Here is a 21,907-nt window from a genome sequence, read left to right on the forward strand (position 1 = left end):
TTTGGCCACAGTTATTTCTAAAAGTATGTTACAATGTGCATGTATGTTACAAGTATGTTACAATGTGCATGTTACTATGTGCATTTTATAGCACAATCACTTTTTTATAAAATTTGCCTTAACTTCCGGTACTTAACACATAAAACAACACTTTGTGAAGAATCAAGGGTTACGTAGAGGAATGCTTTTAAGTAACTGAATAACCAAGTATGTGCAATATAAAAAAAATTAAAAATTGCTTGAATGAGCCCATTCTGTGAAAATAAGACTTTAAAATCAATTGGAATCCATAAGTTCTGAGTGTTCATCTCAAACACATGACATAACAGTTAATTTTTAAAAATTCAATGGTCGTAAGGTGCCCTCTAAAGATCAAAGAGAAACAGTGTTTTTTCTAAAATGTTCATTTGAATAATTCTAAAAGTTTTTTTTTTTTTTTAATATGGAACATTGGAGGAAAATGTGTAAAAAAGAAAATAAAAAGTACCCAAGATACAACCATCTAGAGATAGAGTGTTAATATACAGGAAAATGTTTTCTATCCTTTTCTATTAGTGACCTGTTCAAAGTGGCCTTAATTTAGCTTCTAAAAGAGCAGCAGAATGATCAGGTCTGAGATCACCTCTCTAATTGTGTATTTGTAATATGACAGATTTTACCTGATTTTTGAAGTGTTTGCCAGTGTTCAGATTACTTTCCATAAAGCAGTGATGAGCCTGTGAGGGAACACTGTAACTCACCCAGGGAAGGAGGCTCCAAGAAGCACAGCAAACACACACCGTCACCTGAACATGTGTGAGCCAGGTCTCAGCATTAAATCTACATTCTTTCCCCCACTATACAGCCTGTGTGTAGCTCTGCCATGAAAAGCAGAATCTCTGCTTGCAAACTTGAGACTATGATATTCCTCAGAGGGAAATACATACTTATAAATATCACCAAGGTTATTACCCAGAGAGAAAGACAAGATGATTTTTTTAATGAGTTATTTATTACAATGACAAAGACGACCCTGGATATAAACTTAATTGTTTGCTAATATAATTATTCCATTTTTTGCTTGAGGCTGGAAGTACAGAAGGCCAAACACCATATCAGGAAGCATTTGAGTCTGACTTTCTAGCTTTAGAGCCAGGTGGTTAGGGTGATAAAAATAATTATCTGGCCATTTACTATTTCAAGTTCTCCTCACATCATTTTTAAACAGACTACTGGTTTTGTGCCATAAACACACTTGCACATGGGCATAGGGAATATTAGTTAAACATCTATCTCCTAAACTCTTATTTCTAGGAATTAAATGTTTTCAGAATTTATATTGATAAAAGGTTTTAATCATTTACTATGAATTTTTCAATTTTCGTAACTGTAAAATATAATGCCCAAAAGTGTTCAAAACATCATTTGGTAAGGTCAAGGTTATGCCAATTCTACTTTCCTGTAACTAGTAACACCATAAACTGTTTATTAAGGACTCAATATCAGCTTCCTTACATCTGAAAAATTCTAAAAATGGGAATTTTAAAAATTTATTTTTATTCTTTGTGAAGGGAATAATAGGACGTGATTATAAAACAGGTACTTATTTTTAATGAACACAAGAGAACTTGAGCATCCAAATAAGTTTCATTAAATTTAAATTTAATAAAATTGCCCCTTTGATAGAATATGAACTTACTTGATATTGCCATCATTAAAAATGTTTTGGGGACTCCTTCTTGTAGTAGCATTCAGAGTCAGTACACAACATGTAGGAAAATGTGTTCCATTGTTTTTTCTTGCTACCTTTCTTTATTTCCCAACTTATTCCAAGCGACTTTTGATTGTTTTCAAAGGCAGGGGTAGTACATTTGTCAATTTTCAAAGATGGCAATTTCCCAGTATTAGTATAGTATTCATGATAATATGTTACTATTTCTAAAATACAACTTCAAAGTAATTTCAAGCAATGCCATATTTTAGGGAAAAAAAGGACACATATTTCTATCTACTTTAAAGGAGTCACTTATTCGATATATCTATATTCTGTTATATTAATTTTGGTCAAATCACTATTAGTTCAATTATATAGCTCTTTCCTCTAATCTCCTCCTCTTCCTTGCTCACCCCATCCAACACTTGATATTGGAACCCCAAAATATGTTTGTTGAACTGAAGTGACTTGAAATTCTTTATTAAACAGAAATAGATATATAGTTAATACTTTATTTCCATGGGATAGGCAATAGCTGTATTCCATATGCACGCTAATAATCCTTTTTGATGATTTTCTATAAATCCAGAAATTATACAGTATAAATCATAGCATATAAATCAGATCATTAAAAGCCTTATTAGGTGAGCACTTTTTATATTTATATTGCTTTGCATATTTAGGTTAAGAATTCCTGCTAGTCAAGCTTCTTTCTCAGAAAAGAACTACACGAGTTTATACTTATTAAGGATCAAATGTGATATGCTATTGGTAGATTCTTTTTTCCCCAGCTCATGTCTACATGACCAAGCAGATCAACCATTAGCTAAAGACATTAGCCTTAATGTCATTAGAAGTCCAAATTAACTTGGCTATACAAGATTGCTCCCTGTTATTCTGAGTATCACTTATTTGGGTTAGTTGATGATTAAATGGAATGAACTATTTGTTGACAACATTTCATGCTTAGGGATGAGATTTACTAGAGTATGATTGATTGAATTAAAGCACCGACTACTAAAACAAAATGTCATAACATAACAAATTTGGTAAAGTTTTAGATTAAATACATTAAAACAACATTCAAATCATTATGTGTATCATGTTTAAAAACAGTGCGGTTTTAATGTTGATTACTATATAATTCAGGAATTGAAAAAACAGAAGAACATCTAAAATGGTATTAAACTTATGTCTGTGGGCTGGTATTCCTTTCTGGAAATATTGAAAGAAAAATGAGAAGCAGGAATATGGGATGATTTAGACAATGACTTTCTAAAAGTAGATGCACTTGGATATTTTTGGTCAGTAGTCACATTTTCAGCACACTATGGCTAAAATATCAGCAAATCTACTCCAACCTAGTCATTTGACCAGTTACATAGCTTATATGCAACAAAAAATTGACATGTTTTGGGACTTCTTCATTTGTCCAAATCTAACTTCCATAAATGAGATTCCAGTCAGCACACCTTGCAGAAACACAACTTCGATATCCATGAATGATGCCTTGACTCACCTAGAAAGAACACAGATTATCTGAGGTTATACGGTGAGATAAAGAAAGAGTAAAGGCAAGAAGGAGGAAGGTGGGGAAAAATGGAAGGGAAGAGAAAGGAAGAAATAAACTATAATTTCTACGTTTCTTTTGTTTCTTGAAATAAAATATGTTAATATAGTAAGTATATTCTTGTCTAATTAACAAGGCCCCGAGAAAATGTATTTTGTTGCACATATTATTAATATAGGTTGTTTTTCTTTAATTGCTAAGAAAGGTGAAAACTTCCAGCAAGATGAATTGCGTTTGAATTAATCCATTTTTATAAATTTCAAGCAGCTAAATTATCCTTAGAGAAAGCCATAATTGCGATTAAGTTATAAACACTTCTTGAAATACAGTTTGTTATAGAATCAAAAAATTCCACTTATTTCTCAGACTAAATGGATGATTGTCATTGCAGGCTAAAAACATTAATTGATCTAAATTAACTCTCGATTAATTGAAGCATTTTTTGCTTTAGTAAACAACTTACAAATACATTTATATTAATGATGTGGCCATGTATAGTAACAACCACTCCTACTGGTAAAAATTCAAAAAGCTGATTATTTGGTTTGGTTAAACCAATATTCACTATTGAACATAAGCATATATAGTGTAGAATTTTATATCTTTAAAAAGTAATTAAGATTGACGTTTAAATTTCTCCCTTTGGGTAAATGTTTTAAAATATTGATATTGTTAGTTAAACACAACCAGAAGAAAGAGTTTACATGTTTTCACTACTAAAATTGTTCTTTCTTCGAGGACTTTTTTTTTTTAGCAGTAACTATAAGCAGTGTGTGTTCTCACTGGCTATGATTGATGTGTTGCTCATACATTCCACATTTTTTCTGCTTCATGCATCATCATCAGCCATCTCCAACACTCCAGTGCTGAATCTGTCCTACTTTCTGTTACCTGATTTTTGCTGGTGATTCATGAGTCAGAATAGTAAAAGGAAAAAAAAAATCACCTTGGTTTTTTTGTGATGTAGTAGCCCCTAGAATCTGTGAGAAATCTAGTTTTGCTCATCAGATTCATGCAAATGCAATATTGATTGACAATGATGTATATAGATCTACACACATAACATGCTATATAAAAACCACTAAAATGTTCTACTAATGACAGAATGCATACTGATTATAAACCACTTCAGAGTGACGTGAAAACACTATCTAAATGCTTTTTTGTACTCCTAAGCTCTTTCATGTCACTATTATTTTCAATTGAAGCTATTATTTAAGTATGCTAGCCCTTGTGCGCAGAAAGCAAAATTCTTAATTTTCCAAGCCAATAAGGTGATAAAAGCTCAGGTTCTCTCATTAACACTTGGATAAAAATTGTGAATCTCACACCAACTTTATCATCATGAGCGCAAAGATGAGAGACAAGGAATGCTTTTTATTATATTCTGGAGATGGAGGATGGAGTTTAAATCACTGAGCATGAAACAATTAACAAGAAATTAACCAGCAAAAGACTAACCTGAACTATTTTTGTGATAAAATCTTTCAGATTCAGAAGCAACCAGGCCTTAAAGAGCCAAAGAAATCATAATGGCCCTAAAATCTCAAAAAAGGGAGCTGCAGGTTCATAACGTTGTCTCAGTGTTTACGATACTAGACATCAAAGTTATTCCCATAGGTCTCAGGAATGTATAAATGCCAGTGCAGAAGCATTTAGACTTTAGAGTCGAAGCCAGAAACCTCAATCTGGGATTCACCTGAGCATTGAAACTCTTTGCTAATGAATTATTCCAAAGAAAAGACACTGCTGAGGGAGACCAAAACCTATCAGACAAGACCTCTAGGTTCACTAGCAAGGTCAAAAGAACAAGAATGCTCTGGTCTAAAGTTGCTTTGCTAACCTTAATGGAGTGCAGGCACTCACCTGGGTATATAGCTTGAACCAATAAAGAGATCACCATAGTGTGATGAGTAAGGTAGTGTGCCCCGGAGACCAGGTGAACTATTTCTCCACTAGGCATCTAAAGTGTGACCTATATGCACCTTCAGCCCATTTACAAATGGGTCATTCTAGTCAAGTCATTGCTGGAGATGCAGAGATGTCAGTGGAAAAAATCATCGACATGCCAAGTGCAAAACCCATTGTATTTGAAGGTAATCAATTTATAAAATTGATTTTACCATTTCACATAAATTCTAAAAATTTGATTTGATTAATGACTTTCTAAGATGCTAAAGAATTTCAACTTCACCTTTAAAAAAGTATTTTAGCTTTTTTGTGTTTCAATGTCCCTACTGCTCTCTGCATATGCAAATGAGTTTGTCTTAGCCTAGGAAGCCCTAAGAGCTAAGTAAGATGATGTTTAGAGGATCTGAAAGAATAGACTTCATTTGGAAAAAACAATATATGAGGCAATATTCTTGGATGGCAAAATGATTTTTTGTTTTCATTTTCTATATGCTGTATGAGCAACTGGTCTATTCATTAAAAATGATGTAATAAATATATTAGTCATTTAGAATTGCATAGATAAAACCATGTAAGGTCAATATCCATTAAAGCTAGAAGACTGACCACATTCAACTCTGTAAAGGGGGATTTTGCAAGTACATGAAAATGTTAAAAGGAATTTTAAATGAGTGATAATATTCTAGGTGAAAACGGTAAGACCAGTGCCTTCAGATTTAAAGACACTCTTTATGTACAAGCGATAATGGACATGTTCATGCAATTATAAGTTAGTTATAGAAGCACCTCTGTTGGTTTGCAGACATCTTTGCAAAGCTTACCACTTAAAATCCCCAGGTTTTGTCTTCTCTTCTAACAAAGGTGGTTAACACTTTCTAGATCAACACTACTCCTACATGGTAAAAGAGGTAACAAAACCCCCAAAGTAATGTTCAGTTTTGATGCCCCCACACTTGAACGACTTGACATTTTGAAGTTAATTTTGGACATTGAAAAGTGACATGTTTTCACAGTTCAAGAAAGTCCTTCTGTGCCACCAATTTTCCATCACCCTCCTTCATGTTCAGTTTTAAGAATTTTGCCTCTCAAATAAATGGTCATAACTTGGAGGAAATGTGCTTGCTCATCAAAATCTTTCTTACTAAACAAGCACCTCTGTCAGAAGTGTCTTAATTTCTTATCACAGAATTTTATCCACACGAGGAGCAATAAATAATTCATGTCACTGCCTCTTTGTGTGCGTCCCTGAACTGCACAGAGCTGGAAGGCTGACAGCTGTGTCAGGACAAGCACCAAAGATCTGACATGACAAGTGACTAACAAGTTTCTTTCAGTTCATCGTGAAAGAAGACAATGGCCCAAAGTGCAGAGAGAAATCCTGAAACAAAATAAAACTGCTTCTTTCTTTTTACCTAAGTGTTTGCTATGAGCTTATTTCCAACCCACAATCCCTGGTCATTTTATAGGCCTGCCCAGCCCCCTTTATTCCTCACACTCGCTTGGCCATTTACGCCTGGCCACGGATCAATATGAGCAATTCTTGGAGAAATACGATGTCTCCATGACAACCAAGCCACAAATTCTCAGTGGAAGGCAGTGAGACCAGTAGTGAACTCTCCAGAGGTTTCTAGGCCTATAAGGCAAGATGTCTTAAAATGCAGGAATGGACAGAGGAAAAAGCCAGAGTAATTCATCCTTTATTACCAGTTTAATGATGTCCGATGTATAGAACAGTACTCACTTTTTAACTTAAGATTCTTTATCAGACTGGTGTTTCCTAATTAATCTGACTTCGGGAATATAATCATTTTTCTGTATCAGTCAAATAGAGTATGTTATGTTTGAATCTCCTGACCATTTCACTCCTCTTGAGGGGTGATAGAAATTTATTCTGTGTGAGAAATAGTATAAAACCGATCTACTCTTGCCAAAAACAATGAACACTTAGATAAAAACTTGACTCATAGGTTTTTTCTGCCTGACAAAAGGGTTGAAAGCATACTGTTTAATAGGACAGCTTTTAAACCTATCAAAATTAGGTAATTTTAGTCAACACTTAATTTTTAATAGAAAGTTAATGCTACCACTATCCTCTCCCTTTTACAGGAGGCCTAATCTGTTTGTCTTTTAGGTTTTATGATGGGGGTGGGGTTACTGTGCTGATTAAACATTTCTGTCATTGCTTAAGATGCCACTTCCCAGTTCTGGGGGACACTAAAGCAGAAGTGTGGCTGGGAAGGGGCACACTGCAGCAGTTCATCTTTTGAGGAATCTTGGTGTAGCGGAGGGGACTGAAATACAATGCCATCGCCACTGGGCCTATTGGGGTTCTGAGATGACTTAGGGGACCTGACATAGATTGCAGGCTGCACCTTTCACTGAAAATTAAATCTCAGTAGCTCTCCTCGGGGAAGGATCAGGGGACTGTTTGCAGCTGCCCCCTGTCAGCAGAGGCTACAAGATTTGGAAATCTCTTAACTAAGCTGACAGGCCACAGAGAGGATGAATCAAAAATCTGATACATGGATCAACACACAAAGATGCAGGAGGGTAGAGGGTGCACAGCAACCAGCAAAAACGGGAAAGAAAAACGTTCAGTGGGGGAGATAGTTAACTCTTTCACTCATGGCGCTAAGGTCCATTCTAGCACCTGAGGGCATTGTAGTGATCCAGAAATGTCACGCAACTTCCACAAATTTTTTTTTCTTTCATTAGTTGTTACGACTTGGTAGGCATCAAAATAAAACAGAAAAACCAAGTATCTATACTTAAATATTAGTATTTCGGTCCTTCCAGTACATGTCTGTCTATTCTTTCTATAGAGAAAATACAAATATACATAACTTGGACACAGAATAAATTTTATTGAGTGAGAAAGGTGACTATTTTCTTTGCTTCTATTAGTTGACAGAGTTCATTAGTCCACTACTGTTGTGCTAACACACCCCCACCCCAGTTAGAGTGCTGCTGTGTGTATTTAGCATGGTAAATAGAACATAATAATAACAATTTGTTTCTTTTCTCTCCAACTCTCTACTTCCACTTGATCTCATTATTTGAAATATTTAAAATGCTGCCATTTCTGCAGTTTCCAATCTCTACCTCTATTAACCAGTTTAGCCTAAAATTGATGATAATGAACTAATAGTGTCAGCTTCCCTTCTCAGTCATAAAGCCTTTGTACTTCCTCCAACTGAATTCTTGATGAAAGAGGAAAAGATAACAGCTCCACACTGTGACCCCTGGAGGTGACCATTAATTTGACAGAGCAGCTGCTAAGAGAAAACAGCATTACAATGTCCTTTCCCCCCACCCCCTTCTAAGGACCCCAAAGCTGTGTCAAATTTATCATTTTATACTTGACTATTTTTAAATGGCTTTCACCTGGACTCTCAGACTCTTCCAAGACACATCTGTCAGGCACGTCCTCGGTGTCTTGGAAGTTTGCCGAGTTTGAGTCGCTGTCATGCTTGACCGGACTGACTGGCGCTATTAAAAAAAGAGAGAGAGGGAGAAGAAAGAGAAAGAGGGAGATGAAGAAGTAGTAATAAACACCATTAAAACAGTTCCTTTTGGTTCCACAGTTATTTGCTGGGACACGCAATGTAAACACAAATAATAAATTGAAATAAAATGTATCCTCTAAGTATGTATTGGCAGACATGTAATTAGTTGAAAAATCTATAGATGAGACTTTATCTTAGAAGAAAAATAAGTTCATGGCATCAGCTTAAAAGCTACAAAGTAACAAAGTGATCCCTTCGAAGTAGAAATCGTATTTTTAATGCATAAATCTAAAACAATATAGTCAATTAGCGGCAACAGGACACAGAGAGAAGAATATCAGGCTAGTCAATTAGAAGGACTGTCTATGCTGGTGCAATGGCCCCTTTTATCACACAAATCACAACCGAGGAACACTCTAGTTGCATTGTGGTCATCTTCAAGCTGGATTTCTATGATACCAAACACCATCACCAACAAAAAACACTGTAAAAACACATCTAAGCAGACAACACTAATGATAAAGGACTGATCACAAAAATCTGCAAAGAGCTGATGAGACTCAGCAACAACAAAGAAAATAATCCAGTCAAAAAATGGGCAGAAGAGCTAAAAAGAAACTTCTCTGAAGAGGAAATGCAAATGGCCAACAGACATATGAAAAAATGTTCAACATCACTTGTAATCAGGGAAATGCAAATCAAAACTACCATGAGATACCATCTCACACCAGTGAGAATGGCACATATTAAAAAAACTAGCAACAACAAATGTTGGCGAGGATGTGGAGAAAAAGGAACTCTTGTGCACTGTTGGTGGGAGTGCAAACTGGTCCAACCACTATGGAGAGCTGTGTGGAGATTTCTGGACCTACTAAACATAGAGCTTCCATATGATCCAGCAATTCCACTCCTAGGTATTTACCCAAAGGACACAGAAACATCAATTCCAAAGAGCACCTGCACTCCTATGTTTATAGCAGCACTGTTTACAATAGCTAAGCTTTGGAAACAGCCCAAATGCCCAAAAATAGATGACTGGATCAAGAAGATGTGGTACATATATACCATGGAATATTACTCAGCATTCAAAAAAGATAAACACATGCAATTTGCAGCAACATGGATGGCACTGGAAGGGATCATGCTCAGCGAAATAAGCCAAAAAGAAAAAGAAAAATACCGGATGGTCTCACTCATAGCAGGAATCTAGAAAACTTAAATAAGGGACCAGGAAAATGAATATAAGAAAGTGAAAATCAAAATCAACAAAAAACTATGAACCAGAGACACTTTTTGGGGGTGGGGGGCGGGAGGGGAAGGATTGGGGTCAGAATGGGGCGTTTGCAATTGTATGGGGGAATATAAAAATAAAAGTTAATATTTAAAAAAAAACAAAAAAAAAAAAGAAAAAAAAAAAGAAAAAAAAAAAAAACCACATCTAAGCATATAGAATGAATACACTGCAAATGATGATAAAGAGGGCTGACATTTTGGCTGGAAATTGTCCAGACAGCTTGTCTTGAGATACTATTTTCTAAGTAGGAATTGTGAACAGAAACAGTAGCCAACACAGGGAACTAAAATTTCCTGTAAGCACATTACACCCACTAGTTCTGTTAGAGCAGCAGACTCATTTTCCACAGTTTTCCACAATTAAAATATTTTCTAAATGATCTCAATAAGTAACACATTTCCAGGAAAAAGTGGACATTGTCTCCATGAGGAAACTCAGTGAATAGCTAAACAAGACTTCAAAAACAAAAATTGCATCATACTTAGCTTGTCTGAAGTCAAACCATATACATATGGATACTGGTGACACCACTGGAATTTTATTGATCACATATTGCTGCCTTCAGCACTACCACTGCCTCCTCAGGACTTGATAGTAAACACCACATATTATCTATATGCCATAAATGCAAAAATGGAAGTATTTTTAATTATTGGCATGGGTGAGTAGACCTGCCCCTGTTCTGCAGCCTCCATTGCGGGGGAGAGCACACATGGAGAGCTGGGGCTGTGTTATTTCACACCTGCCATAGATGGCACCAGAGTGTGCCTCAGGGCTCTCATTTCCCACACTCCTTGGCTTGTTTTCCTGGAGTGTGCTTAGTGTCAGTGATCATGACCTGAGGCCTGCACACTACACTTCAAAGGAGAATAGTAACATCATTCTGGTCCAAATGTTCCCTTTAAACAGTTTTGCCAACCTCTCAGGACACAGTACTTCTCTGTTCTGTGGAAGTGTGAGCATGGAGGCTGAATCCACTGCTTCTTAAAATCTTTTGTGTGGGAACAAAGTATGAGGGAAAAATATAAGAAGTTCTGATTTTAAGTAAATAAACCCAATTTTTCATTTTGTGTATTTGAACTTTCTGAAAAAAAATATGGAAGTAGTTACCACATCTGTCTCATTCAACTTCTGTGTGCTGGGTATATAACTATGTCTGCGCCATAGGTAGGATTCTCATACTTTGTGGAATGAATGAATGAATGAATGAATGAGTGAAGCAGCGGTGCCATGCTAGATGAACTCCTGATCCAAGAGGGCATGTGCTTCCACTAGATCCATTCCATTTCTTGTTTAGGTCCACTTTGAGATGAAGGATGCGTATTTGCAAAAAGATGGTGTGGGTTAGTCTGTGACTTGGACGAAGAGACATAAGACCTAAGTAGTTATTGGTGGTGTTGCAGTTAATTTTCCTGGGTTTAGATCATACTTATAGGTTATTTTTGAATCCATACATTTTGTGAATTGTTTAAGTGGGATAATTAAATACATCAATGTTGCAGAATACTATTTTCTATTGGTCAAGACTTCCTGGACTGGTTTTATTATTTTTCTATCTGTATATATCTTGTTTGCTTTATGAAATCTTTATGTATGTATTTATAATTGGGAAATTATCATAATGCTATTACTGTCAATGAGATGGTATTTATTCGGGAAATGCAGTGCACCAGTCATCCCCTACATTGTTCCTTTCATAATTTAGAACTTTCATCCATTCATTTATTTATTCAATCCCCTAATGAAACTCTGTTCTAGACACAAAGTCCTCAAAGAGGAAGACAGCTTATTATTAAAACAAAAGTAAATGCAGACAACCATTTTTAGTGGCAATAAAGTGGTCTCATGATAAACTGACAAAACTCTGTAGAAATTCAGAAAGATGTAGCTTTGTTTTTGTTTTTTTTTTAAAGATTTATTTATTTATTTATATAAGCACTGGGTACAGTCAGAGGCGTGGGAGAGTGAGAGAATTCACCAGAGCCAGAGCGGGGAACAGAACAGGGAGACTGACGAAGTACACTGCTGAGGGGAGCAGCGGGCGGAGGAGAGGTCTGCGTGCCATGCGGGACCCTGCGCCACCAGGGGAGGCCCAAAAGATGTAGTTTTATACACACTATTTTCAGTAAACTCACTACTAATAGGTACCCTATAGCTATTTTTGTTTCCAAATTTTGTTTCTCTGATTTTGGAGGATGCAGTTTGCGTGGGTGTAGGAGAACAGAGAGTGATTCTTGAGATATGTTGTTTAATTATAATTTGTTTCCAAATTTGAGATGGTACATACAAGATTTGTCATTTTTACTGGGTAGTTTATAGAGGATCCAATTAAATTTACTGTGGAAGTAATACCTACAGTCTGTCAATTGAGTACAACACACGTTGGAGAGGTTAATTACTACCATTTCCCCCCCTTTTTTGATAGGCTAATCTTTATGATTGTTCTTCTGGGTGTTTCCTGTGATGTTTCATCATTAAACTGTGACATGATGTGTGACCAAGGCTTCTCTAATGAATCATTTCAAAAATGATGAAATCAACAAATATTGATCTGGTGTTTATGAAGGGTAGCATTCTATGTTAGGTCATGTGAGAAGTAAAAACAATGAGGGCATTTTTAATGTGTCCTCATACAACTTGTGATCTAGTTGAAGAATAAGGAAAGTAACTAGTAGAAGTATTTGAGACAATATTCAAAGCATGACATGTTTTTCAGAAAGCAGAGGCAATCGCCCTGAAATAAGATGGTCTGGAAGTGAAATTTCAATTGGATCATCTTGAAAGAGAATATGGGTAGCCAAAGGAGATCATTCATGACAAAAAAAGGATTGAACCAGGTGTGGGCAAAGAGACATATTAGTCCACAATGTATTTTTTCATAGGATACTGTGCCTGCTTTTGTTTGTAATTGTAGTGAATTGCCCTTACATGTCTCTTTGAGCTTTTTCTGAATTGATGTTGTGGCTAATTTCTCTCACCTATAGAATTCAGCTATAGACAGATTTTTCTTTGCCCTAAATAGTCAATAATTTGATCTTTACTGGTGGTGGGCCCATTTATCACAGTAAGTTGTCCTTTCACTATACATATTGACTTTTATTTATCAATACCAGAGTCCATTTGTAGCTCATCACTAAAGTTCTTGGATATTTTCAGTAGTTTTTGAAGATGCATTTTAGGGCTTGGCAGAAATATACTTTTGACATCAACACAGTACAAATGGTGGCTAGGCTCATCCCTAACTTAAAATCAACTGTTTATTTCCATGTAATGGATGCTGAATAGTCTACATTTAGGGGGCGAGGGGCCAAAAAGCAAACTCTTCTTGACAGTTCTACAACTGAAAGATGTAAGATTCTTCCATTTACTCATCACACACCTCAAAATATTGACAACTGAAAGGCCAGTGCTTTAAATATCTTTGTAATATCTTTGATAACTGGATAGAAGTTCATGTACTTTGTCTGGATATTTGACTAGGGCTTGTTTGACCATGAGAGCAATTTTTCTAAATCCTAAAGAAACTGCAGACAATAAGAAATCCCAGAACACGCTGCATGGTGAAGTCTCTATAGAAGGATTTACCATAAAAAAATTGTGGTGACAGGTCATCAGTAGTCCAGTAACTCCACCTCTCTATAGTCTCTATTATGGCTTCAGTTAATATCTAAAAATACCCTCCTCTTTTTCTCATCATTTGCAGAAAGATTATATTAACTCTTAAAGGTTTTGAGGCACCAAACAATTCCAAGAAATAATCCCCCACTCCAAGCAAGAGAATGACAGCTGGGGAAAAAAATCTCCATCTACCTCCACAAACTGCAGCTCATTCTTCCAAGATAGGCCCAATGGACCCTTTGTTAAAAATCCATCTCATTTACAATGTGAATAAAATCTGCAGTCCAAGTGATTTTTTTTTCAATACAGCAACTTATGAAAAAATAGATCACATCCATCATATTATGGGCTACCTGGAAGTGATGGAGGTATTGACAGGAAAATCAGTAATAAGAAGTTATAACAGTTTGAAATGTTTGGTAACTAAGTAGAATAAACCTCTGTAGTATGAGGTAAAACTCAGACAAAATATTAATTGCATCTTTTTCAAGGGCATAAAAATAATGTACAATTTGCAGAGATCATGAAAGACCAAAAGGTCACTTAGATGTGAGAACTGAACCATGGAAAAGAAGTCAAAGACCCAAGTTCAAGTCTCCTAGATCAGTATGGGGGTCGAGAGTGGATGATTTCCTTGGTTGATAATTTAGGTCTTATTCCAATCTTAAAGTATCACTATGAATCAAATAAAAACAACTTTCTTGATGTTTAGAAGAAAGAAAAACTGCATTATATTTAAGTAGAAGTAAATACTAACACAGTACTCACAGATTACAAAAGACATTTTAAATTAGAAGAAGGCATAATTGGTGAAAAGAGGTTAAGTGGTAACATTAAATTTGTAAACAAAAAGGTTATCATTTGAGCAGACCTAATTTCAGTTTACAAATTTGTTCTCTCTGAACAGATGTCTTATCGGGAAGACAAATCTAGCTAAAAAGTTCTGTACATATTAACCCTACTTTAAGAATAGCTATACTAAGATAATCAAGTGATAGCACCTTTTGATTATATTTGAATAGCAGTAGAATATTCTGCCTCAACCTTCAAATTTACTTTGTCTTCAGAGTGGTGTGGAAACTGGAAAAAAATTATATAGAGATGCCCAGAATTAAATACTTAATGCTTAATCAGATACTTAATTCTTATTTATAACTAAGTAAAAACTATTTTATGAACAAGTTCAACAAGAAGAGTTAACACAGACTTTTTGCTGTCTTCCAACAGTTGTCATCTGACATGGAATACTGTTTTCTGGATGACATTTTTTAGCATAAATAGCTTTAAGGATGACACATTTTTCAGCTAGTGAAAAAATGAATTTTCAAATTGCTATGTGGAGCTATCCTTTTGGTATCCCTACTAAATAGATGCACAGAATTCATCTAGATAGACATGATATCTGGATACTGATGTGTATTCATATATATTTATTTCATATATATATATAAAGGTCTTTCATGATAACAGTCTCAATTCACATTTAAAGGTTTCTCATTAAAGATTTTTATTTTTATTTATTTATTTTATTTATTTATACAAGCACTGGGTACAGTCAGAAGCGCGGGAAGGTGAGAGAATTCACCAGAGCCAGAGCAGGGAGCAGAACAGGCAGAAGGACCGAGGTACACTGCTGAGGGGAGCAGCGGGCGGCAGGAGAGGTCTGCGCGCCATGTGGGACCTTCCTTCGGTGGCTGGGGAGCAGCCGGGCATCGAACCGGTGCTGCAGAAGCTGTGGGCAGCTTCGCACGCAACCCAGCGCTCAACTGCTGTGCCACCAGGGAGGCCCCAAATTCTTTACTATCTAGGCTATGGAGGAATCTATCTGTAGATAACTTGTACATGTGAGACATATGGCTGGATTGTCCCATAATTTGGGGGAACACAGATGTGAATGAGAAAACTGTATTAATTGTTTACCAAAACTTTTTTTAAAAATAATGCTTTATTCCTCTCAGATACAAAAATCTCTCTGTATCAAGGATGTTGGAGCACTAGGCTGCTCTGGGTTGACAAACAAGCAAATGTACCGCTAGTGCAGTGTGAGGCCCAATGCAGGTAATCAGACTACTGAGGAAATGACCAAGTGAAACTGCTAAAGAGGATTCCTAAGCATTAAAAAAAAAAAAAAAAGCAATGATTAATTTCACTTGCAGTTTATAAGAGCTATCTCAAGTTAAGGTCTAAGGTTTATATCTCAAATTTATTCCCAGAGCCCTCATATTTATTATAATGCCAACAGGCAGTCTATATAAAAAGAGACTATCTGCCTTCCTCATTGTTTAGATCCAAATACATGTATTAATTGAAATATAAAAAGAATATCAACAGTTTAATTATAGAGATGAACTTCTGACTTCCTGGAGCAAGGAGGAAGCTCAATTAATAGGATCCACAAGATATGTTTTTTAATCATACATCTGCTTCTAATAGTAAGGCCTTGAACATGTCAATTCACTTTCCCAGGCTCAGGTACTTATATATTAATAAAATGAGAGATCTGGACTGGACTACCTCCTTGGAATCTTTCAGCTTTGAAACTAACATTCTGACAGGTAAAAATCCAGGACAAGCTAACCACTCATCCTTTCACTGAACAGGATACCAAGAGGGTAAATGGCTACTTGCAGTAGCTATGGGTGTAATGAAGATTTCTGAGGTTCTTTCTGAATTAAGTAAGACAGCCATTTTGCTGCAATGGCAATGTCCAGTTTGAGGGACAGTGGAAACCAAGGCAGCTTCAGAGAGATACTTACACAATGCAATGCCAGGGTGAACCACCCCTATGAAAGTAGGACCAGAAATGACTGAGGCTGAAGAATGGCCACTTCTGATAACACCCATTTATTGAATGTTTACCAGTGGTTTTAAAAAAACCTTAAAGTCAAACTTCAAAAAATAAGTTCTGCTTTGTCTTTCTTAGAATCATATTTATGCTATTAACTTCCTTAAATAATCCCTTGGTATCAATATGTTTTATACGTAAGAACTTCAGTACGAGATGGATCACATGAAACTAGACTAATTGGGTACATGTAAGAAGTGAAGGGGGCATGCATGCCATCAACAGTGCCCGCCTAGCAGCTGGGTGGGCTGAGTTAGAGTTGGCTGCGTGTTCTTCTGAGAACTGGCTCCTTCCTGGCTTTGGCAATCTAGAAATGAAGAGGTTCTCAACTATTATTTGTCATGTGTATGGATAGTGTTATGGAGATGGGTGGTGTTCCTGTGGAACTGTCTTTTTCTCAAGTCAAATGTCTTCAGTGCAGAACCAATATGGTTCCCATTCTGTATATTCCTTTTACATGTAAGGATTCCTTACATGTAAGGATTTTACAAGTAAGGATTTCCATGAAATCATTGCTCTTGGCTATTTCTGGCATGGAAATCAAATAATGAAATTATCCAAACTCTCAGACTGTCACAGACTATGCAGACCAATTGGGAGTATGATAGAGAGAACATGAGTAACTTGGGAAGTAGAAAGGAGATTAACGGAATGACGTGATTCTCTTTCCTCTTTCTGCTCTATTGCCTAACTCCCAACCAAGGCAATTTTCAGGATTAGCAACAATAGGATCTTTGGGGGTCCTTTGGTGTACCGTTTCCTTGAAAAGATGTGTTCCAAGGAGAGAGATGGTGAGTGGATGAGCAGCTACCGTGTTTTTAAACTTAAAATCACAATAATTCCCACAACTTTGGATCCTGAGCATTACTGAGTAAATTCAGAGTAAAATTAACTCAGAAACATTCTTATTATTTTTATATTTATCTATTACTTGGTAAAGAAGAGCATTTTTGATGTAAGAAATAAACTGGTCAAGTAAGCAAAGCTCCCAGCTTTCTAAGTCCCAGCTTTCTAAGTTTAATCATAGAGATTATTAGTCAACAAAAGTTGCTTTGAAGCATCCTATCTAGAAGAGTAACTTTAACAATAAAAGGAAGTTTAGGTGATGAATGAATTCTAAGAATGCATAAAAATTAACTCTTGCACTTCATGCTGTTTAGGTTCTACAAAGGTCATCTGACTTTTTTTAAGAGGATAAAATCCTATGGTAAATACAGAAATGCATTAATTTTATTGTTTTTCTGTTCAGGAAAACACTAAGTTGAAAGCAGGAATAGATTCTGAAGAAGAAAATAAATAGATCCCCATGTATTGACAAATTGAAGAATAAGGGGGAAGGGAGGATTGTAAGAGGGATCTATAGTAAATTTCTCAGCTTGCATTTGAAAAGTTAGAAGAAGATCAGGAAAAAAAAAGAGACCCTTCCATCCAAAGAGCATCAAGCTAGCATTTGAGAGTACAGATAAACATGATTTATATATGAACTTAAGATAAGGATTCACCGCATAGGGCAATTTAAACCACAGCAATGTCTACAGTTATCCATAAGGATAAATACCAAGAGCTTTTCCATCTTGAATCAGTGGAAGAAGAAACTGTCAAATGGCACTAGCAGTGGAATTTGTAAGAGCAGCAACCTTTCTGTAGTCTGAACCTAAGATGACACCAGCAGCCTGGGGAGAACGGTTGGCAGCAGTCTCAAATTCCCAGCTGATAGCTGTCTCTATCTCAGGGGAAAACGTTTGTCTCAGATGGTTAGTCAAGTGTCAGAGCTCTTTCATCTCCTAGATAGGAAATGGAAAATAAGGAAATCAAATTATCTAAACTACGCCTTCCTTTTCTAGTCCTTTGTCAACATTAAGAAGGATGCAAGGAAGAAAAGGTCTAAGTTACCACATTTTGTACCATTAGGCTTAGTTCCTCAGAAAGTGATTTATTTTGATTTGAATGACATCAAAATGGTATGTTAGAATACTTGAGAACTTAGTGAAATGGAATGGAAGACAAACTTGTATGCTAATATCATACTTTACCATTGAATTATAATGTAATCAGCAGCAAGTGTGATTCTACACTCCACACCTCACACAAACACACTCACACCAGGCATAGAAAATATCGGTGGGCTCTTGGCAATGATTGCTTCTTATGGTTATGCATATCAAATGTTATCATTTGTTTCAAAATATTAATTTTGTGGGGGAAAAAAAGTAATGCCATCTCAAATTCTCAAGCTCTATCACTGCATAACAGTATTTATACTAATCTCGCTAAGAGATAATTGCCCCAAATATAGTGATGACCTTGATAATGGTAGAAAGTTCCATTTTATTAGACAAGGTGGTGTATATATAAATGAATAAGAGAAACATACCTAAAGAAAGCAAAGTTTTAAAGAGCAAATATGGATATGGATAAAGGGAAACAGCAACTATGATCTAGAGAAACTTTTAGAAAACTAGATTTAATACAAAACATGCTATCATAATTAGAGAACTAAGAAATAGGAAATAAAGGAAAAGATAAATAGGTATATCTAGATAGGACAGTATAAAGTGTCTTAGATTAGTCCTGCTCTTTATAAATTTTGTAAGTTGTTTGGAAGACTACACAGTAACATTTCCCGGGCTATGAAGATCTCTGTGTTGTGAGATGCTAAATCAATTAGGTATTTAAAAAAAATAATGGGCAGGCTGAATCCATGTATACATTTCAGTATACATTTACGGGAAAAGATTAAAGAAGACATGGTCCAAATTATATGTAAAAAGAACATCGTTCTGAATTATCATCTGTGAATCAAGGACATTCTGGAGTCATGGAGGTATTTTACGATACATTCTCAACTCACCTTTAGAGGTTTCTCACTAGATGCTGCTCTGCTCACATTCCTCCCATCTTAGATTCTGATATCATATATTATACGTGGACATGATCACTCACTGTCCCCTGGATAGGATATGTATTTCCTGTATCAGTACTTTTGCGAGACTCCCATCTTGAGATATGCTTTCAACCCAATCTCTAATTCTCCTACACTCCCTCTCTTCAAGAGTCAACTCAAATCAAATCCATCCTTTCCCATGAAATCTTTATCAACTCATCTGCTAACAATTTTTCTCCTCTCTTGTGTCTTTCTTTGCATTTAATTTGGCCTGTGTTATGCTTCTCATCCTATTCTTTGAATCACACATCTAATTAATCCAGTGGACTAATTAGGAAGCAAGATATTTTAGACATTTTTTGAAATATTAAGGATGTCTGAAAATAGCTTTGTTTCTGTACAATGGAAGCTCTGGTCCTATAAGCAGGCCTGCCCCAATGTGTCAGTGTCTCATTCCCAGCATGTCTCAGACAATTGGAATTTCACAGATCCACGCTTGTTCTACAAACATGATGAGTCCAATGCTCAGGGCTGCTTAATTGATGGGCAGTGATGGCCACGGAAGTCCACTTCCTCTGCATCACATAAGGGTGCAAAGACACTGGCTGGACCAGGTTGAACAGTATTTCCAGACTAAAATATAATGCACACAACACTTCTTTCCCTTCAGAGAACTTGTAAGAGCTGTACATTGCAAAATAGTACATCTCTTCACTACAACAGAAGGAAAAATACACTGATTTCTACTCTCTTTTCCTTACCCTCGTAAATCATAAAGTTAAATTTACTCCGGGGATTTCATTTCTCTGAACTTAATGTACAGGCATAAAACAAATTTTGTTCTCACAGGGCATCCCATTTTTGTTTCATTAGTTCAAGGAAAGGGTCACTCAATTTTTAAAGCATTTGGTTTGATCTTTGCTATGATTCATGCTACCTAGCATCCACAGACATGCTCTATAACTGAAATGTATCTTATATAGAAAATGTGTCTCCATGGACTCCGTAATGCTGGTACCTTCACATAAAGTATGCAAAAGCTAGACTGAGACATGAATCTAGGAAAGGTGACCAGAAAAGAAACTTATGTTTTGAATATTTAAACAATTATGATTTTGCCCATGTGCTTATTCCAAGATAGGTTTTTGGTTTTTTTTTCTTCTTAGGAAAGGCAAAGTGCTTTCCTGGAGGTGGAGACCAGAATGCTATAAAAATTCTGCTCAAATATGAGAACTGCATTTATTTTCATTCTATCTTACACATTTTCAGTCTACCTTTAACTATCTCACTGATATTTCATTGTACAGAGGTGATAAAATTTTTATTAATATAATAAAGGAAAAAAGAAATAAAATGATTAGTCATAATTTAACTAGATAAAATGAATTCTTGTGATTCTAATGTAAGAACAGACTATGATCTCTAAAAGAATACTGAATGATGGAAACATGATTTTTGCATAATAGAACCATTTACACTTACCATTTAATCATATTAAGTAATGATTCTTATGGCTCTATTGGTTCATATACCTTTTCCTCTAAATTCTGCCCATGAAACAGCTAAGTTATTGTAAGAGGTATTCTCATTCTACTGCTTATGTGGAGCCTACCCTCCCTTCTCTAATAGCCAAAATTCAATTTCCCATGCTGGGTATCTACAGAGAACCATGACCATCAGGATTTCCATTGAAACTTCCTCTCCGTGAATTTGAGATCATGCACATTTATTCCTCAAAAAACAAATAGGGAGGTGATGGTGAGGGGATTTGGATTAAACTTGTTTTCCCGAATGATTATTATTTTGTTTTAAAACCCTAAAGATCTTAGAGAGAAGGCTCAGATCAAGAAAAGCTAGAGTCTGCAAGACGGAAATTCAAGCAAGGAGCCCTTGTCTCCAGATAGCTCTCGTGTTTCCCACAGTAAAGACCTCGTCCAGCACGGAGGCATGAGAACAGCCAGAGCAGGGAGGGAAATGCTTCAGAAATCCACTTCAATGACAAATCTAAAACACAGATCAAACTGGCCTTCTTCCAAGAATAAACAGCCCCCAAGATCCCCCCATCCTGTAGAAGAGAACCTCAGAGATTCCAATCCACATCTAGCAGAAGACCCTCGCCTCTAGTCAGCAGCTAGTTATCCATGGATATGGCTCAAGGCTGACACACAGATTGACTGGTTCACACTAATTTACTTCACACAGATTCCATTTATCTCCTAGAAGATCCCCGGGCAGCAGCTTATAATGGCATATCCTAGGATGCCTGCCTGCATGCGTTTTTTAAAGTGGCAGCGCTTGATGAATCTTAGTTCAGGAAACAGTTCACAGATTGAGGAGTAGGTGCAATCAGAAAACATCAAGAGGCACAGCTGGGACTTGGTCCCTTGCTTGACTGGTCGGGGCAGCTGAGCATTAACTGTGTCTGCTTTTCTGCTGGCTGCTGCCTGCCACTGGGACAAATCAGAGCTCCACCCCCTTTTCCCTTTACAACTCACCCTCCAGAGGAAAAGCAAAAAGAAAGTGCATCGTCCTCCAGGTAGCATGTGCAGCTGTAGGGAAGCTAATTTGAACATTTAACCTTTACTC

The 21,907-nt window shown here is 36.2% G+C and overlaps 1 protein-coding gene across 2 annotated transcripts in view; it reads right to left on the reverse strand.

The window, feature by feature from the left end:
• Positions 1-2,228: 2,228 nt before the first annotated feature.
• The window catches only part of WDR72 (WD repeat domain 72), a 198,956-nt gene continuing 179,277 nt past the window's right edge, over positions 2,229-21,907 (reverse strand). For both annotated transcript variants that reach the window (XM_037502510.2, XM_037502511.2), the window contains exons 19-20: positions 8,559-8,663; positions 2,229-3,212 (exon numbers count right to left, since the gene is read on the reverse strand). In XM_037502510.2, the coding sequence (XP_037358407.1) occupies positions 3,157-3,212; positions 8,559-8,663 (161 nt within the window). In that variant the 3' untranslated portion in view covers positions 2,229-3,156. The remainder of the gene's footprint in view (positions 3,213-8,558; positions 8,664-21,907) is intronic.

The sequence above is a fragment of the Talpa occidentalis genome, unplaced genomic scaffold (genome assembly GCF_014898055.3).
Source record: "Talpa occidentalis isolate TD23 unplaced genomic scaffold, MPIMG_talOcc4v2.1 talOcc4.11, whole genome shotgun sequence".
NCBI classification, from domain to species: Eukaryota; Metazoa; Chordata; class Mammalia; order Eulipotyphla; family Talpidae; genus Talpa; species Talpa occidentalis.